The sequence below is a fragment of the Carassius auratus genome, chromosome 35, assembly GCF_003368295.1.
Source record: "Carassius auratus strain Wakin chromosome 35, ASM336829v1, whole genome shotgun sequence".
NCBI lineage: Eukaryota > Metazoa > Chordata > Actinopteri > Cypriniformes > Cyprinidae > Carassius > Carassius auratus.
Genome location: NC_039277.1, coordinates 10,349,831 through 10,372,093, shown reverse-complemented (window position 1 = coordinate 10,372,093; position 22,263 = coordinate 10,349,831). Strand labels below are relative to the sequence as shown.

Genomic DNA, 22,263 nt, shown 5'->3' with positions numbered 1-22,263 from the left:
TGTTCTATAATTAAATAATTGTGATTATCTGGAATACAATAGGAAAAATAGTTGAATAGGAAAATGTTTCTGAAAAAAAAAAGTGTTTCTTGCAGCTACCATGGTTAAATAATCTTCCTTGTTCTCCTAATTGTCTCAACCCTTAGAGAGCTTTTTTGGGCATCACAGACACGTTGGATTTTTTTATCTTTGTAAATATTATATTTTATATTTATTGCAATGTACCATATTTGTTGCGCTGTTAGGATAATTTAACTATGAACTTGCCTGTGGTTGCCAAACAATCAGTGGTGTCTAAGTAGGCGGGGCTCACTAGGTTTTGAGACGCAGCCAGTCAGAGTTCAGTACGCACAGTGAAGGCAGATGAGCGCTAGCGCTTGACTTGTCCTAAAACAATTCACCATTATACCTTCTATAGCTTGCTGTTCGTAAACAGTCTTGGGGACGTAGATGTTTTTATACAGAATAAGTCAATTATGTGAAGCATATAATTATTATTATTGGAATTATAGTGCTTTAAATAGTTACATCTTGATGAATGGATCTCCAGAAAAAAGCTCCAGCACCTAGCCTGTTAGCTTACCGGTGAACTGAACTACCTTGAACGGCGACGCTCAACTTCCTGTAGGCGTGAGAATCACGAAAGACCGCGGTCTCGCGGGCCTCATCGGGGTTTGTGTTTGTGTTTCTGTTTCTGTTGTAGCCAGCGGCTCTGGTAAACTTCAGGTAGGTCGGTTCCACTACTGTTCTACGGTCCCTAATGATACAAAATGACATTTTATTAGATTCTGTTAAGAGTTTGATACATTAAGTATACTTTTTTGATTGTGCTGTGCATCTAAGGGCAGTTCTCTCCACAGTGAGCACTTAAAAGTGTTTTAAATAGTATTTTTTTTAAAAAACATTTCTAGAGCAACCAATGTTAAAACTAATGCTGGAATACTGGAATAAACAGTACTATAAAAACACCTAAAATCTAAATAAACTCTTTATTATACTGTGGGATTGTTTCATTACCATATTCATATAGTATTTACCGACGTATACCATATTCTTTGGATATAATATTACCATCGCGCACATCCAGACCATAGTTTTGCCAAAAACATGTTAATACCACAATGGTGTTTTTGGTGTGGGGTTTAGTCCTAAATGTAATTTTAAAATAAATAAATAAAAATAAATGAAACAAAATAATCTACTTGACTGAAAAAAAAAATCATTAATTATGATTTTACAGTAATAGCAATAGTTGTAGTAACTAATATTGTGTAAAGTATGGTTTTATATATAAATATGTGTGTGTGTGTGTGTGTGTGTGTGTGTGTGTGTGTATATGTATACATGTAAACAAAAGTTTCCTTTCTCGGTCTTCCCCTTCATTCTTTGAAGCAGAATGGTGGACAGTGCCAGTCTTCAGTTTGTGAGCCCATTTGCATTTGAGGCCATGCAGCAGGTAGATGTGGCCAGATTAGCAGCTTTAAGTGACCCAGAGCTCCGGCTCCTGCTGCCCTGTCTTGTGAGGATGGCTCTATGTGCCCCTGCAGATCAGAGTAACGCCTGGGCGCAGGACAAGAAGCTCATCCTGCGACTGCTGTCTGGCGTGGAGGCGGTGAACTCCATTGTTGCACTGCTATCTGTGGATTTCCATGCTCTGGAGCAGGACGCTAGAAAAGAGCAGCAGCTGAGGTGGGTTCAGAAGCATGAAAGCTTTCAGGTAGCAGTTGTGTTGGTTAATTTAATTGGCATGATAAATCTAAGTTAATCTTGCTTTGAGACACTGAAAGATATTTTGGAGTGAAGTTTTGGTTAAATATCTGATGATTCTAATGATTCTAATGTGTTTACAGGCATAAGGCTGGAGGCTCTAACAGCGAGAGCATCCTGGTCTCTCAGCTGCAGCATGGTTTGACTCTGGAGTTTGAGCACAGTGATCCTCTCAGGAGACTCAGACTGGCTCTCAGTGAGCTGCTAGCCATTATGAACAAGGTTTGGAATGCAATTATTTACTTCTGGATAATGATCTTTGCTTCAGTTTAAAATCAAATTGTCATTTTTTACATTTGAAAATACTTTCCTCTAGATGACTGTTAGCCCATAAATATGTAATTATTTTAATATATATGATTTCAGAACAAATATATATTCCACAAAAATATTAAGCAGCACAACTGTTTACAAAATTGATGATAATAAGAAGTGTTTCTTGGGCAGAAAATCAGCATTATTAGAATGATTTCTGAACAATCGTGCAACACTGAAAACTGGAGTAGCTAATGGCTGCTGAAAATCCGCTTTGCCATTGCAGCAATAAAATATAAAATAATATTATTTAAAATATATTCAGATATGTGTTATTTTAAGTTAAAATAATATTTAACAATATTAATGTGTTTTTGTTCAAATAAATGTAGCCTAGGTTGACATGAGGCTTATTTTCAAAACAAATGATATAGGTATTGTGATCCTTTTAACAAGCTGAAAGAAAGGAAGACCTAAATTAAAAGGCTACATTCAAGTTTTCCTCAATGTTTCATAAAGATCTTTCATAAAAATGTTATCCTTAATTTATTCTGTCACTAGGGATGTAACGATCCACTCAATTCATGATTTGATACGTTTTACGATACTGATTTCACAATTCGATTATCTCACAATTTTTTTTTTACAAAATTAGATTTATATTATACAAAAAGATTTCCTTTTATTACTGTTTGGACAAAATGCTGAACATTTCTTTGTGAATTTGAAACGGGGATGCAAACTCTTCAGTGAAATCCGCTGTTTTTTAATTCAGAATTGGTTATTTGTGCGATTCGTGGAATGACAAATGTGAGTGTAAAAAAAAAATTATGCAAGTTGCTAAATTGCTCCGCAAATCATTGCTTTGATTGACAGTGATAACATCTGACAAGTCAATGTCAAAATAGAGCTGTGCATTAAGGGATGTGGAGTAATAAAACTACCGGAGCAACAAATGTGTTGGCTGAAAACTTAAAACACTCTTCTTGATGTGCCCTTTTTTAAATTACATCTAATACATTATTATTTAATTGTACTTGCTATACTTCAGTATAATAAAAGTACAACATCTTTTATAATAGTAATTTTATATTAGCTCAAAATGCTAAAATCAAACAAACAAAGGATTCAAAATGGCAACTGAGCTAATGGGTGATCTTCTGCTGCCCTCTACTAAAAATAATAAATTCATGTCATTTTCATTTCATCTTTGTTTTACACTACATTTTTTTTATGTCATCTTCATGTATGAAAAGTGAATATTTAAAGTGAATTTCACTTCACAATTGTAGAATAAAAAAATACATTGTTGAAATATTATGTGTTTATTTTTTTATTTTATGTATTTTTTTATTTTATTTTGCGGGGGGTGGGGGGGGGGTTCTTGGAAAATAAGGCTTTGTCTGTGCTCTTTCCATTCACTTGGAAATCACTCGATTTTAATCATGATCCAAACAGATTCTGCGTTCGTGCTGCATGCTGCAGTTTTTATTCTAAATAAGATTGTACAATTTCGATATTCGAAGCAAAAACAGAATGGTCTGACTTTAACTTTGTGAAATTATGCTACGTGAAACATATGAATGAGACAAAAAACATCAGACGGGCTGAACGAGAGCGCAAATTCACTCTCTGACAGCAGGTGGCACTTATGGAACAGCAGCAATACATGGTTTCCTTGGTTAACACTGTAAACAAAGCAGTGCAGTTGTTGAACAAAGACGCTTTAATGCAAGTCATGTCACTTGGTGGCCATCTACAAACTTCTCTCGGGTATGTAAGTGCAGCTCCTGTTTCTTTGTATGGGGAAACATAAAATTCTCCAAAACTTTTCACCAAGCTTAAGATTAAATTTCATTTTTTAAAACACCAATGAAATCTGACAATAACGGTCTCATAAATGTTGTTTCTTTTGCTCAAATTGTGTTAAAAAAGCATATTTTTCAGGCTAGACCAGCCAGTGCACATGCACAGTCCTGAAATCACATCTCAGAATCCTGTTTCTATCCACCTTTTTCCTGCCCTAAAAATGGGTGCCGCCATTTGTAAATTCTATGGGTCTAGCTTCCGGTCTCATTTGCCTCCAGCTATTTTTAGATGTACAAAACAGTTTGTTTTGTTGCTTGACAATTGATGTGTCCTATCGTATTTTAATCTGTTATCTTAATGAAGAACACACTGGTTTGTACTGCAAACAGTTTTACCATTTACTGCACGTTGTTATTCTCCTAATAGCGGCTAATGAAATGGAAGTCTTACCCATAGACTTATTTCCGCGTTCGGGAAAAAGGTGGATAGAAACCGAGACTTCTAATGGCAGCTGCAGTTACTGTACAGTTAGAGATTGGCTATTTTACTCTTTGTTCGATAGCGGCCATATTGAGCTTTGCATTTTACCCCTTTCAGAACTATACGAGTGACATGTCTTGGGTATTCTACAGTCTTTGGCTTGACCCTATTGATACCCTACTGCTTTCATATGCATTATACAGTCAAGATGAAAAGAAAAAAAATTAAAATTTTTCTAAAGACAGCCAGTTCCCCTCAGAGATACATTCTTAAACTCCTACCCACAACTGTATTGCGATTTGTTTAATATTTCAACCAATTTGAATCTTCACATCTGCATCGATTTTCATGCATCGCTACATCCCTATCTATCACACATAAAATAGTGTTAAAATCTTTTCCTGTTTTTAACAGGTGACTGACTCTAATGGAGAGTTTTTCCTCAAGTCTTCTGAGTTGTTTGAGAGTCCCGTGTATCTGGAGGAAGTGGCTGATGTTCTTTGCATCCTACAAGCAGGTAAATGGTGTAACATTTATTGTGTAAAAACTTTGCTCGAAGCAATTGAAAAAAAAAAAACACCATTAAACTGTGCTATGACACAATCATCTTTATATCAGTAAACATTTCCCTCAGCATGACAGAAATGAAATCCTTGGTAAAATGATACTTTAGCTGCCTCAGTTATGTCTTTGATGTTTTGTTCTTAATAAATCCGTCTTAAACATTTTTTAAATCAAATTCCTTCTTGATTTTTCTGCTTTCAACAGAGTTGCCTTCTTTGCTGCCCATCATTGAGGTGGCCGAGGCCCTGCTTCACGTGAGGAATGGAGAGTGGTTCCTGTGCCTGCTGGTGGCAAACGTCCCAGACAGCTTCAGTGAGGGTATGTCCGTCATCTGCTCAAATAAAACAGTTATACATGTAACCTTTAGTCCATTAGCTTTCCTGTTCTTTTAAAGACAACATAAAATCATTATTACTAATTACTGGTCTTACTGTGCACATTTCATCAGACATGTTCATTTTGAAATATTCCACATTATGAATATTTATCCAGTTGCATTAAGGTGTTTCTGGGTTTTGGATCAGGGAAATGTACAATTGTTTTTGTTTTAATGCAACAAAATATAATATTTCTTTTTTCTTCTCTCGCTAAAAAGCCACATGAAACTCAGTTTTATTTTACATTTTATCTGCCTTATGTGGCCATTGCATGATCATCTGAGAGGCACTGCATTTCCATTTTGATGAGTCTGATTATGTGCAGTTCGGGCATGGGTGTGTTTGTGCGCCTCTTTATGTGCGTACGTGGGTTTTCCACACAGATGCTCTAAATGGAAATAAAAACATCTCTGAGTCTCTGCTATCTTTCATCACTCCCAGGTCCTTGTTGAGTCAATAGCTTATTTGTGTGAGGCTCCATTCAGAGCCCAGTTTGAAATGTTTCATATTACTGAATGGCCAATTCTCAAGGCTCATTACCTAGACAGGATCTTTCATCGGGAGAATATTCCGCTCAAGGCGGAATCATTAAGGGAAAGAGCTTGTCTATAGCGATACACTGTAATCAGATGCAGCATGAATTGTGACGGACTTTTCATATGAGGCTATTGAAACTAATATCATTCCAGCACTCAGTCATAAAAGATTCTCTGTAATTCGAATCATTCTGTGTGGCAAAATAACATCTGTGGTTAAAATCGCATAATAAAAGGTAAACAGGTATTTTAATTCAAGGTGAGCACTCGAATCAAAGCCAAATAAAGACCGATATTTGTGGAAAATATTTTAAAATAACTCTCATGAGCCATAGCGTACTAGTTGATTCAGTCAAATTTAGCTATGATGCTCACATGGACACACAGGATCGAATCTGTTTTACATCTTCTTATTTAAGGTGGTCTATATAATACTTGGCTTCCTATTCCTAAGCTGAGACTAATCCATGTTAACCAGCTCATTCTTGACTCCAATAAAAAAAGGTCAAAATATATATATATTTTTAAAGAAAGTAAAGAAGTGTCTTATTCTCACCACGAATGCATTTATTTATTTGCACAGCAAAACAGTAATATTGATACATATTATTGCAATAATAATAAAAAAACTGTTTTAATTTATTCCTGTACTGACAAAGCAGAATTTTCAGCATCATTACTCCAGTCTTCAGTGCCACATGATCTTTTCGAAATTATTCTAATATGTTGATTTGGATCTCAAGAAACATTTCTTCTTACAGGTGCGTACAATTTGAATATCATCAAAAAGTTGATTTATTTCACTAATTCCATTGAAAAAGTTAATCTTATATATTATATTCATTCATTACACACAGACTGATATATTTGAAATGTTTATTTCTTTTAATTTTGATGATTATCACTGACAACTATGGAAAATCCCAAATTCAGTATCTCAGAAAATTAGAATATAACTTGAGACCAATACAAAGAAAGGATTTTTAGAAATATTGGCCATCTAAAAAGTAGTTGCAGTTGTTTGTCAAGTCCTGTTGGAAAATTAAATCTGCATCTCCATGAAGTTCCTGGTATACGGCTGTGTTGGAAACAACTTGGACCAACACCAGGAGATGACATGGCACCCCAAACCATCACTGACTGTGAAAACTTTACACTGGACCTCAAGCAACATGGATTGTGTGCCTCTCCTCTCTTCCTCCAGACTCTTGGACCCTGATATCCCTGCCGGCAGCCATATCAACCTGGAGAGCAAGACCGGTTGCCCACTGAAGCTAAGCATGGCTGAACCTGGTCAGTACCTGGATGGGAGACCTCCTGGGAAAACTAGGTTGCTGCTGGAAGAGGTGCTAGTGAGGCCAGCAGGGGGTGCTCAACCTGTGGTCTGTGTGGGTCCTAGCGCACCATTGTAGTGACGGGGACACTATACTGTCAACAAGCACCGGATGAGACATTAAACCGAGGTCCTGACTCTCTGTGGTCAGTTAAAATCCCAGGATGTCTTTCGAAAAGAATAGAGTTGTGACCTCGGCATCCCGGCCAGATTCACCCATTGGCCTCTGACCATTATGGCCTCCTAACAATCCCCACTCACCTCTCCACCAGTAAGCTAGTGTGTGGTGGGCGTTCTGGCACAATATGGCTGCCGTCGCATCATCCAGGTGGATGCTGCACACTGATGGTGGATGAGGAGATACCCACTGACTATGTAAAGTGCTTTGAGTGCCTAGAAAATGCTATATAAATGTAATGAATTATATCCAAAGGAAATGCCAAATTTACTTTCATCAGAAAACATAACTTTGGACCACTCAGCAGCAGTCCAGTCCTTTTTGAAGCGAGACCCTTCTGACGCTGTCTGTTGTTCAAGAGTGGCTTGACACAAGGAAAGCGACAGCTGAAACCCATGTCTTGCATACAATATGTGTGTAGTGGTTCTTGAAGCATTGACTCCAGCTGCAGTCCACTCTTTGTGAATCTCCCCCACATTTTTTAATGGGTTTTGTTTCACAATCCTCTCCGGGGTGCAGTTACCTATTGCTTGTACACTTTTTTTTTTTTCTACCACATCTTTTCCTTCCCTTTGCCTTTCTATTAATGTGCTTGGACACAGAGCTCTGTGAACAGCCAGCCTCCTTTGCAATGACTTTTTGTGTCTTGCCCTCATTGTTCAAGTTTTCAATGATCTTCTCTTTGACAACTGTCAAGTCAGCAGTCTTCCCCATGATTGTGTAGCCTACAGAACTAGACTGAGAGACCATTGAAAGGCTTTGCAGGTGTTTTGAGTTAATTAGCTGATTAGAGTGTGGCACCGGGTGTCTTCAGTATTGAACCTTTTCACAATATTCTAATTACCTGAGATACTGAATTTGGGTTTTTCCTTGTCAGTTATAAACATCAAAATTAAAAGAAATAAACGTTTGAAATATATCAGTCTGTGTGTAATGAATGAATATAATATACAAGCTTCACTTTTTGAATGGAATTAGTGAAATAAATCAACTTTTTGATTATATTGTAATTATATGATCGGCACCTGTATTATCATTGTTGAAAACAGTTAAGTTGCTTTAAAACTTTTGTGTAATGCATGGTAAATTTTTCCAGGTTACTTTGATAAATAGAAAATTCAGAAGTACAGCATTTATTTGAAAAATAAATCTTTTGTAACTTTTTTTGGATACATTTAATGCATTCTTCCTGAATAAATATATTAATTAAATTACTTGTCTTGCTGACCCCAGACCTTTTTAACTGTAATTCGTGTATGTAATGAAAATACAAAAATATTAGTATATTTAATGTGGTTTATATGCTGCTTAAAGTTAAAAGCAGCACATTTAAGTTTGTTTCTCTTTGTGTCTCCAGTGTGCAGGGGATTGATAAAGAATGGAGAACGGCAGGATGAGGAGAGCGTGGGTGGACGGCGCAGGACAGAAGCTCTCCGGCAGCTGTGTCAGATGAACCCTTCTCAGGCTCTTAACATCAGGGCCATGGTGGTGAGTCTCCAGCACTAGACCAGCTGTCATGCTTGCTAATGGGCCACAGCTAAATTGATCAGAACGATGTGTCATATTAAAGTCAAGCCCTTGGTCCTTCCACAGGTGGAAGAGTGTCATCTTCCAGGTCTGGGCGTTGCTCTAACGCTGGACTATAAGCCAGACATGGCAGATGAGGCGGTCAGTCCTCTTGTGTCTTATGTCAGCGGCCTACTTCTGGGCACCAATGGAAAAGTCCGTACCTGGTTCAGTATGTTCATTCGCAACGGTCAGCAGGTAAGACGCAAAAACATTTGCACTCAGACACTTGAGGATCAGCTGCTTTGTAAACATATGAAATTCATGTGTCTCATTTTAGAGGAAAAGAGAGAGCAGCTCAGTGCTGTGGCAAATGCGGAGGCAGCTGCTGTTGGAGCTGGTTGCCATCCTTCCCCGCTCGCGCAGTACCCATGTTCCCAATGACACTGATATGGACTCAGAGAGTAGCTCGGGGTACTCTGGCCTGCGGGAGGAGCACGTTGTGAAGGCCAGCGCACTGCTGCGACTCTATTGCGCACTTATGGGGATAGCTGGTCTTAGGTGTGCTACAATTGACCCAATTAAATGTTTTTAAGTATAAATGGGTGGTATTGTAGTTTTTAACCACAAGTAACTTTGACTCTTATGAAGCTTAAGCAAATTTTCTATACAGGGTTTGGAAATGAACTCCAACTGTTAGATTATATTCAGTTTCTGATGACACGTTGCAAAGTTTTCAAGGTGGTTATAAATGTGTTTTCTTTCCACAGGCCCACAGATGAAGAGGCGGAGCAGCTGTTGCAGTTGATGACCAGTCGTCCACCAGCCACACCTGCGGGAGTGCGCTTTGTCTCCCTGTCCTTCTGCAAACTGCTGGCGTTCCCTACCCTCGTCAGGTACACACTTAGACACTAATACTCTAATAACTCCACCTATTAAGATAAATTATTTAACGATTAAAATGGTCATATCATAAATGTATAAAATTTCTCTCAGTGAGGTACAGCTGTAATTAAAACAATTATACTTTATTTTCAGACAATGTTCCACCTCCATTTTAAACTCTGACATCAGAAATCCAAGGATTTCTGTACAAAACATTTTAGCTGCTGATCTTTTTGGACTTCTAAAACACTGTTAGATATTTAATACTACTGTAGGTACAATGAAATGTTTTTGATAGTAATACTTTTATTTAACAAGGATGCATTCAAAATGAACTGATCAAAAACATCGATTTTTACAGAGGATTTCTATTTAAACTAAAATGTAACTTTGATCTTTATCAAATAATCCTGAAAAAAAAATTGGGTTTCATGGTTCCTCAAAAATATTTTTACTTAACATTGATAATAAGAAATGTTTTTGAGCACCAGATCAGCATATTTCTGATTTCTGAAGAATCATGTGACACTGAAGACTTTAGTGTATTGAAGGGGTGCTATTATGCCCCTTTTATGATGTCTTGAATTAGTCTTTGTGGTGGACTAGAATAGTTTTTTATTTTTAAAGCATGAAACAGTTTAGCATGATATTGCTTCTTGATGTAACATTAGCAAAGTAATTTGTTTTCAGTAAAACATCAGCATTAATGTTCTATCACTCAGTTATGTTCAATACAAAGTTCAGTTCAGTTAAATTGATCTTCAGTGTTTAAATTGACTCAGTCTGGAGTAAAGCCTAGCTGTGTCATCATTGCTGTTGTTTCTTCTCTCTGCAGTACTCCAGAACAGGAGCAGCTGATGGTAATGTGGCTCAGCTGGATGATAAAAGAGGAGGAGTATTTTGAGAGGTACGGAAGGCCTGGATGAACGAGCCCTTCAAACCCACAACAACCAATAAATGTATTTTACAACATACTAAAAATGCCAGTTATTTTGTGATCGGTGAGAAGGAAATCTTCCGGAGAGGTTTACGGGGGAACATAATTGTTCTGCTTTTGTACCAAGCGTCTGTTCATCCTATAATTCAATTAGTTTTATTTAAAAAAAAACCATTCAAGAAGTATTTGGAGCTACATTTTGATTTATTTTTCTTATTCTTTGTGTCTGTAATTATTATTCCCCGGAGGTCTGCCCAATGGAGAGCATTCAGAACCATTTCAGTTATAGATATGGGTGAGCTAACTGCATGCGCTTAAGGCTAGCTTTTTTTTTTACTTTGTAAACTCGCAAACAACATTTGTAGTAAAATGTGGTTAATTTAATGCTTAGAAAAGGGTAGGGGGGGCATGAATGATAAAATGAAAACAGATGGGGTTATAAAGAGGTTAGGCAGTGGCAGGCTTTTTCAATTGAATAACTAATAAGCAGCTGATGGGTTATAAGTCATCTCTCCTGTAGCTTGTGCTCCTCGTGACCCACTGTGATTGGAGTGCTTATCCACACTCTATAGATTTAGAGATAAATGTCCTTCGATGCAAGGCTGTGCGTGTTCGTGGATAGGGTTATCATATATGTGAAGCCCACTGTAACCCTGGGGGTTGGTGTGTGTGTCTACCTGATTGTTCTGTGTAAAAGAGGGTTTGAATATTAACTCTTTTAATGCATTTTCCCCTCCTCTCTTTGTCTCCTTTCTTCTCCTCTCTTATTCTTTTCAGTGCCGCCCGTGTCTCAGCCTCTTTTGGAGAGATGCTATTACTGGTTGCCATGTATTTCCATAGCAACCAGCTCAGTGCCATCATCGAGCTGGTTTGCTCCACCCTTGGGATGAAGGTGAGTTTAAGCAATCAGTCGGTCAGCGCTAGCAGCCTGTGAACAAAATAATAAGATCACTTTCGCCCTATTCTGAGAGGATTAGTTTTCTAAATGACATATGAGTTCTATTTATTAACACTGGATGCCTGTCGTTTCATGTACTTTATTAAGATGAGTGTCTCTTGAATGAATGAGGGTGTCACGGAAGTTTATGCTGTGTAGGCATGCATCACAAAACCCATTGAATTAAACTGGACTTCTGTGTGAGATTAATGATATTAGTATAGTTGGTGCAGTTTTTACGAAAAGTCTCTTAACACTCACCAGGGCTGTATTTATTAGATCAGAAATACATTAAAAACCGTGTAATTGTGAAATGTTATTACAATTTAAATTATTAATGCTTTTTATGTATTTTAAAATGTAATTTATTCCTTTGATGGCAAAGCTGAATTTTCAGCATCGTTACCGTATTTTCCGGAATATAAGTCGCACTCTTTTTCTTAGTTTGGCTGGTCCTGCGACTTATAGTCAGATGCATCTTATTTATCAAAATTAATTTGACATGAACCAAGAGAAATGAACTAAGAGAAAACATTACCGTCTCCAGCCGCGAGAGGGCGCTCTATGCTGCTCAGTGATCCTGTAGTCTACACTGAAAACATAGAGCGCCCTCTCGCGGCTGGAGACGGTAATGTTTTCTCTTGGTTCTAAATAAATGCTTACTTATAGTATATACTTATAGTCCGATGCGACTTATGTTTTTTTTCCTTATGACGTATTTTTGGACTGATGCAACTTATACTCAGGTACTCAGGTGCGACTTATAGTCTGAAAAATACGGTACTCAATTCTTCAGTGTCACATGATCCTTCAGAAAGCATTCTAAAATGCTGATTTGCTGGTTAAGAAAAATTTCTTTATTATTATCAATGTTGGAAATAGTTGTGCTGCTTAATATTTCTGTGGAAATGGTGATAAATTCATGTAGGATTCTTTGATTAATAGAAAGTTGAAAAAAAAAATATTAATATTTGTTTATAAATGTCACTTTAAAATAATTTAATGGATTCATTCTGGATATCTGCATGTTTATTTCAGTAAAAAAAAAAAAAACATACTGTCCCCAAACTTTTGAACAAAAGTGTATATGATTAGGGAATTCTATAATGAATAGTGCATTTAGTGAGAATTGTCTTTTAGTATACAGTAATGTGTCAATGAATAAATGAGCGTTAAAAATACATTCCACAATCGCAGATGTGGTTTTAATTTCACAAAGGACCCCAAAGATAGCCGATAAAGAAGTAACTAATACACACTGTAATTTTTTACGAAAGTTGTACAAGGACAAACAGACTGGAATTGAAATCACAAAGTACATCTGTGAAACATATTTAACAAAAAAACCCTGAATAGGTAGACAGCCGCTTTGAGAATTTTAATTTGAACATTTGAATCTAACTTATGATCATAAATGCTTTATCAATAAGATCTTTTTTTTTTTTTTTTTTTCTATTAAAAGTCAAATTTAGAATCAAACGAAGGAAGTACATGATCCTGTTTACTTTGGGCTTAAATGCCAACATTGGTTAAATTCCAGAATTAGTCCTCTAGATGTAAACATCCATTATACTTGGTGGCTTGCACTGTAAAAGTCACAGAAGAGAGGGTGTTAATTGGTGGATTTATTGATTGTTAGTGTCTAGGAACATGCACATCCCAGAGAAGGCTAAAGTACGTCTGTGTAATATGTAATTGCCCTTAGCTGAGCCGTACATTATTGATGTGGTACAGTTAGATGAGTCATGGAGGGTTTGTTTAGCCAGAATGAGTCACTTTGAAATTTTGTTGAAATTAGTTTTTGGAGTTTCTAAACCTTGCATAGAGTTTAATCAACTTGAGAAACATATTTTGCTAATTTAAACTCCTTATCCTTCCACAGATCGCCATCAAACCCAGCTCACTGAGCAAAATGAAGACCATTTTCACTCAGGAAATCTTCACTGAACAGGTGCCTCTCTCCTTACAGTGTATTCATGGTGTTTTAATGCAAAACAGTCGTTAGCTTCTTCTAATAGGAACAAAGTTAAAAAAATAAGAATTGTGTGCCTCTGAGTTTGTGAAATCTGTTTGACATATTGCAAGAACTGTGTAGGCACCATAGCAATCATCTTAATTACTAACAGCTTGTCCTAATATTACATGCAGTCTTATAGATATCCTGTCCTCGCAGATATCTATAAGAGCTACATACTTGCCATCTGTTGAACATGGCAATCTAGCAAATGGAAACAAAGGACTTTTTGTCATTATAGATAAGACATCTGTTAAATCTTAAATGTAATGTAGCTGCACAATTACGGCATCAAGACAGATACTGTAATAAGTGGATTTTTGTGTTGTCACAGGTGGTCACAGCACATGCCGTGCGAGTGGCCGTTACTAATAACCTCAGTGCCAACATCACAGGATTCCTCCCCATCCACTGCATATACCAGCTCCTGAGGAGCAGAGCTTTCACCAAACACAAAGTGTCCATTAAGGTAATCCGTTAGGTTGGAATTCTGTCCTTTCTGTTTTTTTTGTTCTGTCTGTTAAATTCTATTGTATTGTAATCCTGTTGTTGCTTTTGGGGACAGTTTTGTTATGTTTCCTTTCCTAACTTTTCCTGTTTTGTCTTTGTGTTGTGTTCAAATCGGCTCCTTGCTAACTACACTACATTACTCTGCTGATTCTGTTCAGTGCTAGTATCGACTTGAATCCATTGGGTTCTATTATCTGTTTGACTGGCTGGCTCCTCTCCTTACTCATGGAAAACACTCCATTGATTTAATTAAGGATGTGGTTTTTGAATGTGGTAGTGCATCGCCCGGCTGTTTAGAATGTTTCCTCACAATTACATCGTCAGCCTTAAAGACTGGAATCTGCCTCCCCTAGAGTCAGTAAGCCATGTTATAGCTATTGATCTGCTCTGCTGGAAAGATGATTTAATCACCCAAGCGCCAGAGGTGGATTATTGGGTAATTCACTTATTCTGAATGTGTCTTTCTTTCTGGATTTTATCCCCCTTTTTTCTTAGGACTGGATCTTCAGACAGCTGTGCGAGACGAATACCCCACTCCACACTCAGCTGCTTCCATTAATTGATGTTTACATTAACTCCATCCTGACCCCTGCTTCCAAGACCAACCCTGAGGCCACCAACCAGCCAATCACAGAGCAGGAGATCCTTAATGTTTTCCAGGGCTTGGGAGGGGTGGGTGGATCTTAAGCATCTTTTCGATCATGTTGACTGCAAAATCTCAAAAAAAGAAAGAAATAACTGCGCTAAATTGCCGCCCTGCAGTAGCAAAAGTCAGACTACTCAAATCAGTCACATAGATATTACTGAAGGTTATTTTTAGACCAGCAAAATCTAGATATTGGAATATGTTCAAGTCAAAGATTCAGATATTAGAAGATTAGTAGAAGCATAAATTATGTAGATCAAAAGACACTTTGGGCTTAGTGGTATTAAAGACCTGTAATGATGTGTGGTATAGTCACTGATACTGAATGTTAATTGTCTTTAATGTAGAAATGAATATTATAATTGTAGCTGCAATGACACAGATGAGAATTTTTTTTTAACTGAATTCAGCTGGGAAATGACACTAACTTTGCAACCAACACTATTTTTAACTGTATTGGATCGACTTTAAACTGACATGAGCTGAATAATGACACTTGTCTTATGTAGAGCTGCTTATAGCTGAATTGTAATCGTTTTTTATGAACTTTGCACTTTTTTAACAGTTTTTGAATGAAAAGTTATTGAACTGAATTGAAACAATAATCTAAAGTAAGCTGAATTATGGTATTATCTTTTGTGAAGCTGCTTTACAACTCAAATTAGATTTATCTAGTAATGTATACATTTTACAATTTTAACACTGTTATTTACATGTTTATTAATGTGAAGCTTCTCTGAAACAATCTGTTTTGTATGAAATACTATATACATAAATGACTTTGCTATACACTGTATATCTCCAATTGTATCCGATGCAGATCAGAACATTTATTCCTGTACTTTCTGTTCCTTTTAACCTCTGTTTGACCTCTTTTCATTTTTCTGTCTCTCTCAGGGAGATGGAGGGAAAGCCCGTTCTCAGTACACCATCACCACCCAGTTGCTCATTCTCTATTACATCCTGTCATATGAGGAAGCTCTGCTAGCAAATACAAAGACGTTGGGTAGGTAGATTACTGACATAATATTTGAAATGCTCCTACATTTTTACTTAATGTTCTGATTGGCCCATTCGATTCAAACTAGATCAGTTGAAAGAGATGCAGTTTTGCATTATTATTATTCTATTTTCTGTTTTTGTCTTCTTTTACATCCGTTTTCTTTGTTTAAATTTAAACAATTCAGTTTTTAAATGATAGTCTCTGCACAACTGGACTTAATCAGTTTATCTACAGTTAATCTGGTGTTTGCTCACTTATGTAAGTTCCTATCTTGCCACCCAGAGTGCTGATATAATATTAGGATGAGAGCGATACAGCTTATCTTCCTGCTCTCTCCTCTGCATGTTAAATTGCTTCAAACTCACACCAATCACCTGCAGTTTGGCTTTGCTTTGGAAGCCTCTCATCGGTTATTAGAGCGCTTACTCTTCACTGTTTATGCACACAGCTCTTCCCAGAGTGCTGTGCTTATTTAATCTCTCTCTCTCACTCTCTCTCTCTTCTTCTCTATCATTCTGGAGTAATGATGCCCTTTGGCTGTGCTAATGAACTGGAATACAATGAAAAATCACCTGTACATGAGCTGCACCACAGAGGCCTATTTTTAACAAACAACCTGATAAACACACGTTCTCTCTCCTCCCAGCACTTATGCAGAAGAAGCCAAAATCGTACTCTCCTGCCCTCATGGACCAGATTCCCATTAAACACCTCATCTGCCAGGCCCAAGGACTGCAGCAGGAGCTGGGAGGTAAAGGACACCCATTTAACCTCCATTGCACTTATATTCAACAGAGTAGTTTTAAAAATATGTGATGAAACAACCATCGTTAGTTGCATCACTAGATGCGTCTTTTTCTCATTACGTGACACTGATACTTGAAATCTTATGTAAATGCTTTTATACATTTTTATGTGCATTGATTTACAGGTTGTATACATGCAAACCGTGAAATGTTATAGTGCTGTAATACTAAATAGAATAAAATAAAGTTGAATTTAGTTTTGCACTTAATATTTTGTTTTATTTTCAGGCCTACACTCTGCTCTTCTGCGTCTGCTGGCCACAAACTATCCTCACTTGTGCATGGTGGAGGACTGGATCAGTGAAGAGGAAGTGACGGGTACTCTGCCTTTACTGAGGAAGATGTTGCTGACATCATCATCTTGCAAATACTCACAGACACAGCTGCGAGAGGGTACAAGAAACTCCCACTATCTCCCACTTAGTTAAGAAATCACATTTCTGATATGACATTGCATTAAAGAGTTTCTGCCATTTACTACATTTAGAAAATTTGATTCATAATTTAAAACTCATTTTGATGGATAAAGACATTTAGACATTTTTTCCCCCAGTAAAGAATATTAATATGGATTAAAAGTGAAGAAAAGGGAATACTTCAAAAGTAAATTTTGGTTGTATCAACACAGTCAAAATAAGAAAATGGAAAGGCATATGTCTATAAAACATTTTTACTATTATTTTACAAAATGTACAGCCACCATGGGTAAAAAATTGAAAAGTTGTTGCTCAGGTGGATTCTGCAAAAGCAATTAGCACATCTCGGGTGTACAGTGTATTTCTCAAGCAATTTTCCCAGTACAGTAAACCAGAACACTGAATTCTACATTGAGATGCATAATGCCCTTTGGCACTGGAGGAGATCACAAGTGTTTATTATGGTGTATGATACGAATAGTTTGTTGTTGTAGTCTGACCTTTCATGTGCATGACTCAGTTTTGCACCTGCGGAGTAATGAGCCTGAAGGTGTTTCGCTGCTCTGACAGGCATGTTTCTCCACAGGACTCACAGACGGTGACGGGCTTGTGCTATATTTAATAATATGGGAATAAAACAAACAAATGTATTAATGTCAACTCTAAATGTTTTACACTTGTCTTTGAATTAAATATAATCAAATAATGCAAGCAACTAATTGTAATTATTATTATTTATTTTTTATTTTTTTTCTTAGCTTTCCAGAACGTTCTTTCTGGTGGGCCCAGGCTGCTGCGTATCCTGGAGCATCTGACGTTGCTCTCTGCGGGTGATCTGATCCCATACGCAGAGGCTCTGACTGCCAGCATGGGGCTGCTCTTAGAGGACGGCGTCTCTCGCAGGATCCTACAGACTGTTAACAAACTCTGGATGGTACTTAATACAGTCATGCCGCGCAAGTGAGACTTCCTCTCTGTTTTATATGCTGTAGTAAAAATGGAATGATATCTTGCACTTCAGCACTCGTGCTAAGTCTCTTCCCTCTGTCAGGCTGTGGGTGATGACAGTAAACGCTCTGCAGCCTTTAGTAAAGCTCCTGCGGCAGCAGAGATACACTCAGAATGATCTGATGGTGGATCCTCTCATCGTCCTGCGCTGTGACTCCAGGGTCTTCAGGTATTATCCGCTTAGAAATGCCTGATAAGAAATACCCTGAAGAAATCCTGTAATTTGTGCAAAATTTTTATGCTGATAATATATATAAAAAGAAAAATGAACTATACAATTGATGAAATGTTTATAATATTAAACTACCGTTCCAAAGTTTGGGGCTGGTAAGATTTAAAAAAAACTTTTGTTAAGGGCTCAGTTCACACTATTAACTAGTTGTTTATTAACTTGCATAGTACTTGTATATTGGCTGTTTATTAGTGCTTATAGAGCCCTATAAATGCCTTATACTGTATGTTTATATTATAGGTGTCCTCCACTAATGGACATCACTCTTCACATGCTGAATGGGTACCTGTTGGCTTCTAAGGCCTACCTGAACGCCCATCTGAAAGAGACGGCTGAATTTGAGCGACAAGCTCAGACCGTATCCAACCTTGGGCTCGGTGGCCAACCTGACACACCTGAGGTCACCAGAGAGGAGCTGAAGAATGCTCTTCTGGCTGCTCAGGTAGACACATGCACACACTTCTCTAATACTGATCTCTGAATCATCCGTTTGAGCATTTGTCACAAATGTTGCTGTCTTTGTCCACCTTCAGGACAGCGCAGCAGTGCAGATCTTGCTGGAGGTGTGTTTGCCGCCCCCTCAGGAGGAGCTGCTGCTGGGAGGAGGCGGAGGAGCAGACAGCCTGTTGAGGAGCGTTCAGTCTGCTCCAGGTGTTCCCATGCGGAAGCAGGTGGGCCACACGGGGGCTGGGAAGGGGGCCCAGGAGGAGCGTGAGGCAGAGGGCGGGCTGCTCAGTGACCTGAGGGAGGTACAGTGTCTCATCTGCTGTCTGCTGCACCAAATGTTCATCGCAGACCCCAACATCGCTAAACTAGTACACTTTCAGGTAATTGAGTCTCTCTGTTACAGTACTGTCATCACCATTATGATACATGCTTTTTACATACATACATAATAATCGTAAATCTTAAGACACAGTACACACACAATGTACTATTGTACTATTGTTTAAGTCTGTAATATTTTTTTTAAGAATTTAATACTTTTATTCAGCAAGGATTAATTTAATTCAAAAGTGATAGACATTTATAACAATCTAAAAGATTTAATATTTTATGGAGTAATGGCTGCTTCTTCAGGGTTATCCGCAGGCTTTACTCCCTCTGACGGTGGCAGGAATTCCTTCCATGCACATCTGTCTAGATTTTATCCCAGAACTCCTCGCTCAGCCTCAGCTGGAGAAGCAGGTAAGCAGCTATCAGTTTGTTCATGCCCATTATCATCCAGGACTAAATAGACCAGTTGTCACTCTCAAATTCTGGAATTAATTTAAACAGGGTTCCTAGGTATGGAATTTGTTTTTAGTCATTTCTAGGGTCTGGAGAAGTATGGAAATAAGAAAGCGGAGTATGGAAAACTATTTGCATTTCCAGACTTTTGCCCCTATTTAGTTTTCTTTAACAAAAAATATAAATTTAAATTTAAAAATATAAAAGAGAGACACAGATGACCATGGTTCAGTGAATTTAATATGTAAATATACTCTGTGGGATACAAGACTCTTTATAGTGTATAGTGTATACAACTTCATTTAGAGCTGTACAGCTATAAGTTGAAGTATTAGAGTATGAATTATACAACCTGAATCAGAGACACATGGTGAGCGCTCAGGGTTGACCTCTGGGCTTGATGCTAATGGCAGTTTTGTTTTGTCTGGCACAGATCTTTGCCATACAGCTGTTGTCCCATCTGTGCACCCAGTACGCCCTGCCCAAATCCCTCAGTGTGGCACGTCTTGCCATTAGTGTGATGGGCACCCTCCTCACAGGTAGGAATAACTCTTCCATCTGTTGCTTTATCTCTTTATTTTTCTTCCATTTTCTCTTTACCTTTGTGTCTGTTCTTATTCATTTATTAGGGCTGGCATTTTATTAAAGAGTGTCTAAAAATATCATTGATAATTGGAGATGTCAGACCATTACCTTGAGGTTTTTTTTTTTTTTTTTTTTTTTTTTGTATCAAAAACCACCTTGTGCAAACTTGTCCCATTATCTTTGTACACACTGCCCTCTGCTGGCCACTTGTTACTGCTTATGACAAACCCTCATCTGCAGTGTTTATAAATTATGCATCAGCCATCCATTTATTGTTTTATTGAATGGAGTACCAGAGGAGTCTTGAGCACTGTTAAATCCTGCAGTTCCTGAGCAGTTTTGTATTGGATCATTTAGGTTTTAGGTTTTCTAGTGCATCTAAAACTGCATGTAATTTATTCACGTTTAACAAGGAAACACATTTTTGGTATCTTTTACAGTGCTGACCCGTGCCAAGCGCTTTGCATTTTTCATGCCGACGCTGCCGTGCCTGGTTTCATTTTGCAAGGCTTTCCCCCCACTCTTTGATGATGTCATGTCCCTGCTGATTCAGGTGGGACAGGTGTCCGCTGCTGATGTCACCACCAAGACCAGAGATATAGACCCTCTCATTGCCAGTGAGTGTGTTCTTGTTTTATTTGACTTAAATGTTTTTAATTTGTAATGATCAATGGCGATTGTATGGGACAGGGCAAGATTTAAAAATATTTTACTCTGTTTATAGTCTAATTGAGTGAAAAAGTGAATGCTCACTTTTTCAGGTGCCTTGGTTCTGTATATATTTTTTTCTATTTATTTTCCCAAAGGGAATTACTAAAAGCCTTAAGAGCTAAAGTGTTAAAACCCATAAATATTTCAATATGAAGGTTATCTGTTTTTCAATTCATTTCTCAGTATTTATTAAGATATGTTCACAATATGATGTGGCCAAATCATGTAGCCCTGGAGTGGATTTAGATCTAACAGTGGATTAGATCTAAATCTAATCCACTGTGCTCTTGTGTTTAGGGCTCCAGTATCTGGGACAGAAGCCACGGGAAATACCGCTATCAGAATCCAAATACTCTCTACGCAAGAGGTCTGCAGAGGAGCTGGGTAGAGCCGACCCTGATGTAGAGCTGTGCTATCAGATAGAGGCCACCTTCATGGACATCATCAGCTCCAGCACACAGGCACTGTGACAACACAAACAGACTAATAGAAATATTAATGGGATAGGCATAGGTTGGAATTAGTTTTTTTGTCCCATATATAAGTTAAGCCTTATGTTACAGGACTTTGGGTTGCAGAAATCTGCTTATGAACATGTTTAGCAGTATAATGATAGATGACTTAAATCTGTTGGACTAGCGCTGGGACCATTTCAGTTTAAAGTCAGTCCACTCAAAACACAGAACATGAATTTTCTCCTGCATTTTGGCATCCCAGTACCACAAGCTATGAAAACATCTGGAATGAAGGTAATGAAAGAAATTCTAATTTTATATAGTTTTACATAAACTGTACTTATATGGTATATATGAATAGTCAAATCACGGGTGCCATTTTTCAAAACAAAGGACAAGATGTACCGAAAGATAAAAATATAGATTGCAATTCTATGTTCTGTTGCCAGCGAAAACCACCATCTATATTTGACTTTCCAGGAAGCGTCTTTTAAGTCTTAAGTGAGCTGGACGTTCATTCTCTGGGCTGTCCTGAAGGATTGGAGGAATTCGGCTCACAAAGCAGCTTGCTGTATTTGTAGTAGACATTTTCCAAATGGTGTGTTAGCTTGTTCGTTGAATGTGTATTTGAGTGTGTCCAGGGCATTTAGCAAATTATTGGTCTGTTTTCTAGACCACCATTTTAAAAAGTATTTTCTTGGCTCAGCTTGACATCTGAATTATGTTTGTTACCTTGGTTTTGTATACATGTCAATCTTACGCTTTGAACATTTGTATTAAAACATCTTTTTGGAAACTCTTTGTTTTCTCGGTTTTGATTGTAGCTCACTTATAGTTCAGTTAAGTTGAAATACATTATTATTACACACTTCAGCATTGTTTAGGACAAATTGAGGAGAACATATGGCTGGCATTGTGTCCAAGTCACAAAAAACACCTACAGTTGGAGCAACTGGATTCTGAAGATATTTGCATTAATATTATATGTATTAGACATTTATTATTTATTTATCTGTAAAAATTGTTTTAAAATAACATATCATTTAGATCCATTTGGGGGCACTCTTGTCACGTTTAGAAACA

At 37.5% G+C, this 22,263-nt stretch overlaps 1 protein-coding gene across 3 annotated transcripts; it reads left to right on the top strand.

The window, feature by feature from the left end:
- Window positions 1–334: 334 nt before the first annotated feature.
- On the top strand, window positions 335–21,816 carry LOC113054347 (integrator complex subunit 2-like). Of its 3 annotated transcripts, none has more exons than XM_026219832.1 (25): window positions 335–726; window positions 1,396–1,689; window positions 1,851–1,989; window positions 4,726–4,828; window positions 5,080–5,193; window positions 8,657–8,787; window positions 8,893–9,063; window positions 9,146–9,366; window positions 9,576–9,701; window positions 10,526–10,597; window positions 11,405–11,519; window positions 13,447–13,515; window positions 13,913–14,047; window positions 14,584–14,760; window positions 15,632–15,740; window positions 16,384–16,488; window positions 16,772–16,936; window positions 17,718–17,919; window positions 18,011–18,136; window positions 18,440–18,641; window positions 18,733–19,026; window positions 19,280–19,387; window positions 19,863–19,968; window positions 20,455–20,631; window positions 21,023–21,195. In XM_026219832.1, exons 2-25 carry the CDS (start codon window positions 1,397–1,399, stop codon window positions 21,193–21,195), a joined length of 3,633 nt encoding a protein of 1,210 aa, XP_026075617.1. In that variant the 5' UTR covers window positions 335–726; window position 1,396. The 3 variants fall into 3 exon arrangements, with proteins under 3 accessions (XP_026075617.1, XP_026075615.1, XP_026075618.1); XM_026219830.1 differs by having other exon boundaries at window positions 1,393–1,689; XM_026219833.1 differs by lacking the exon at window positions 335–726 and having other exon boundaries at window positions 1,397–1,689; window positions 21,023–21,816.
- Window positions 21,817–22,263: the final 447 nt, after the last annotated feature.

Coding starts and splice junctions, on each gene's coding strand:
- LOC113054347 (XM_026219833.1), top strand. CDS start 1,397: ATGGTGGACAGTGCCAGTCTTCAGTTTGTGAGCCCATTTGCATTTGAG. Junction 8,788..8,892: donor TTAACATCAGGGCCATGGTG/GTGAGTCTCCAG, acceptor GTCCTTCCACAG/GTGGAAGAGTGTCATCTTCC. Junction 16,489..16,771: donor ACTGCAGCAGGAGCTGGGAG/GTAAAGGACACC, acceptor TTTTATTTTCAG/GCCTACACTCTGCTCTTCTG.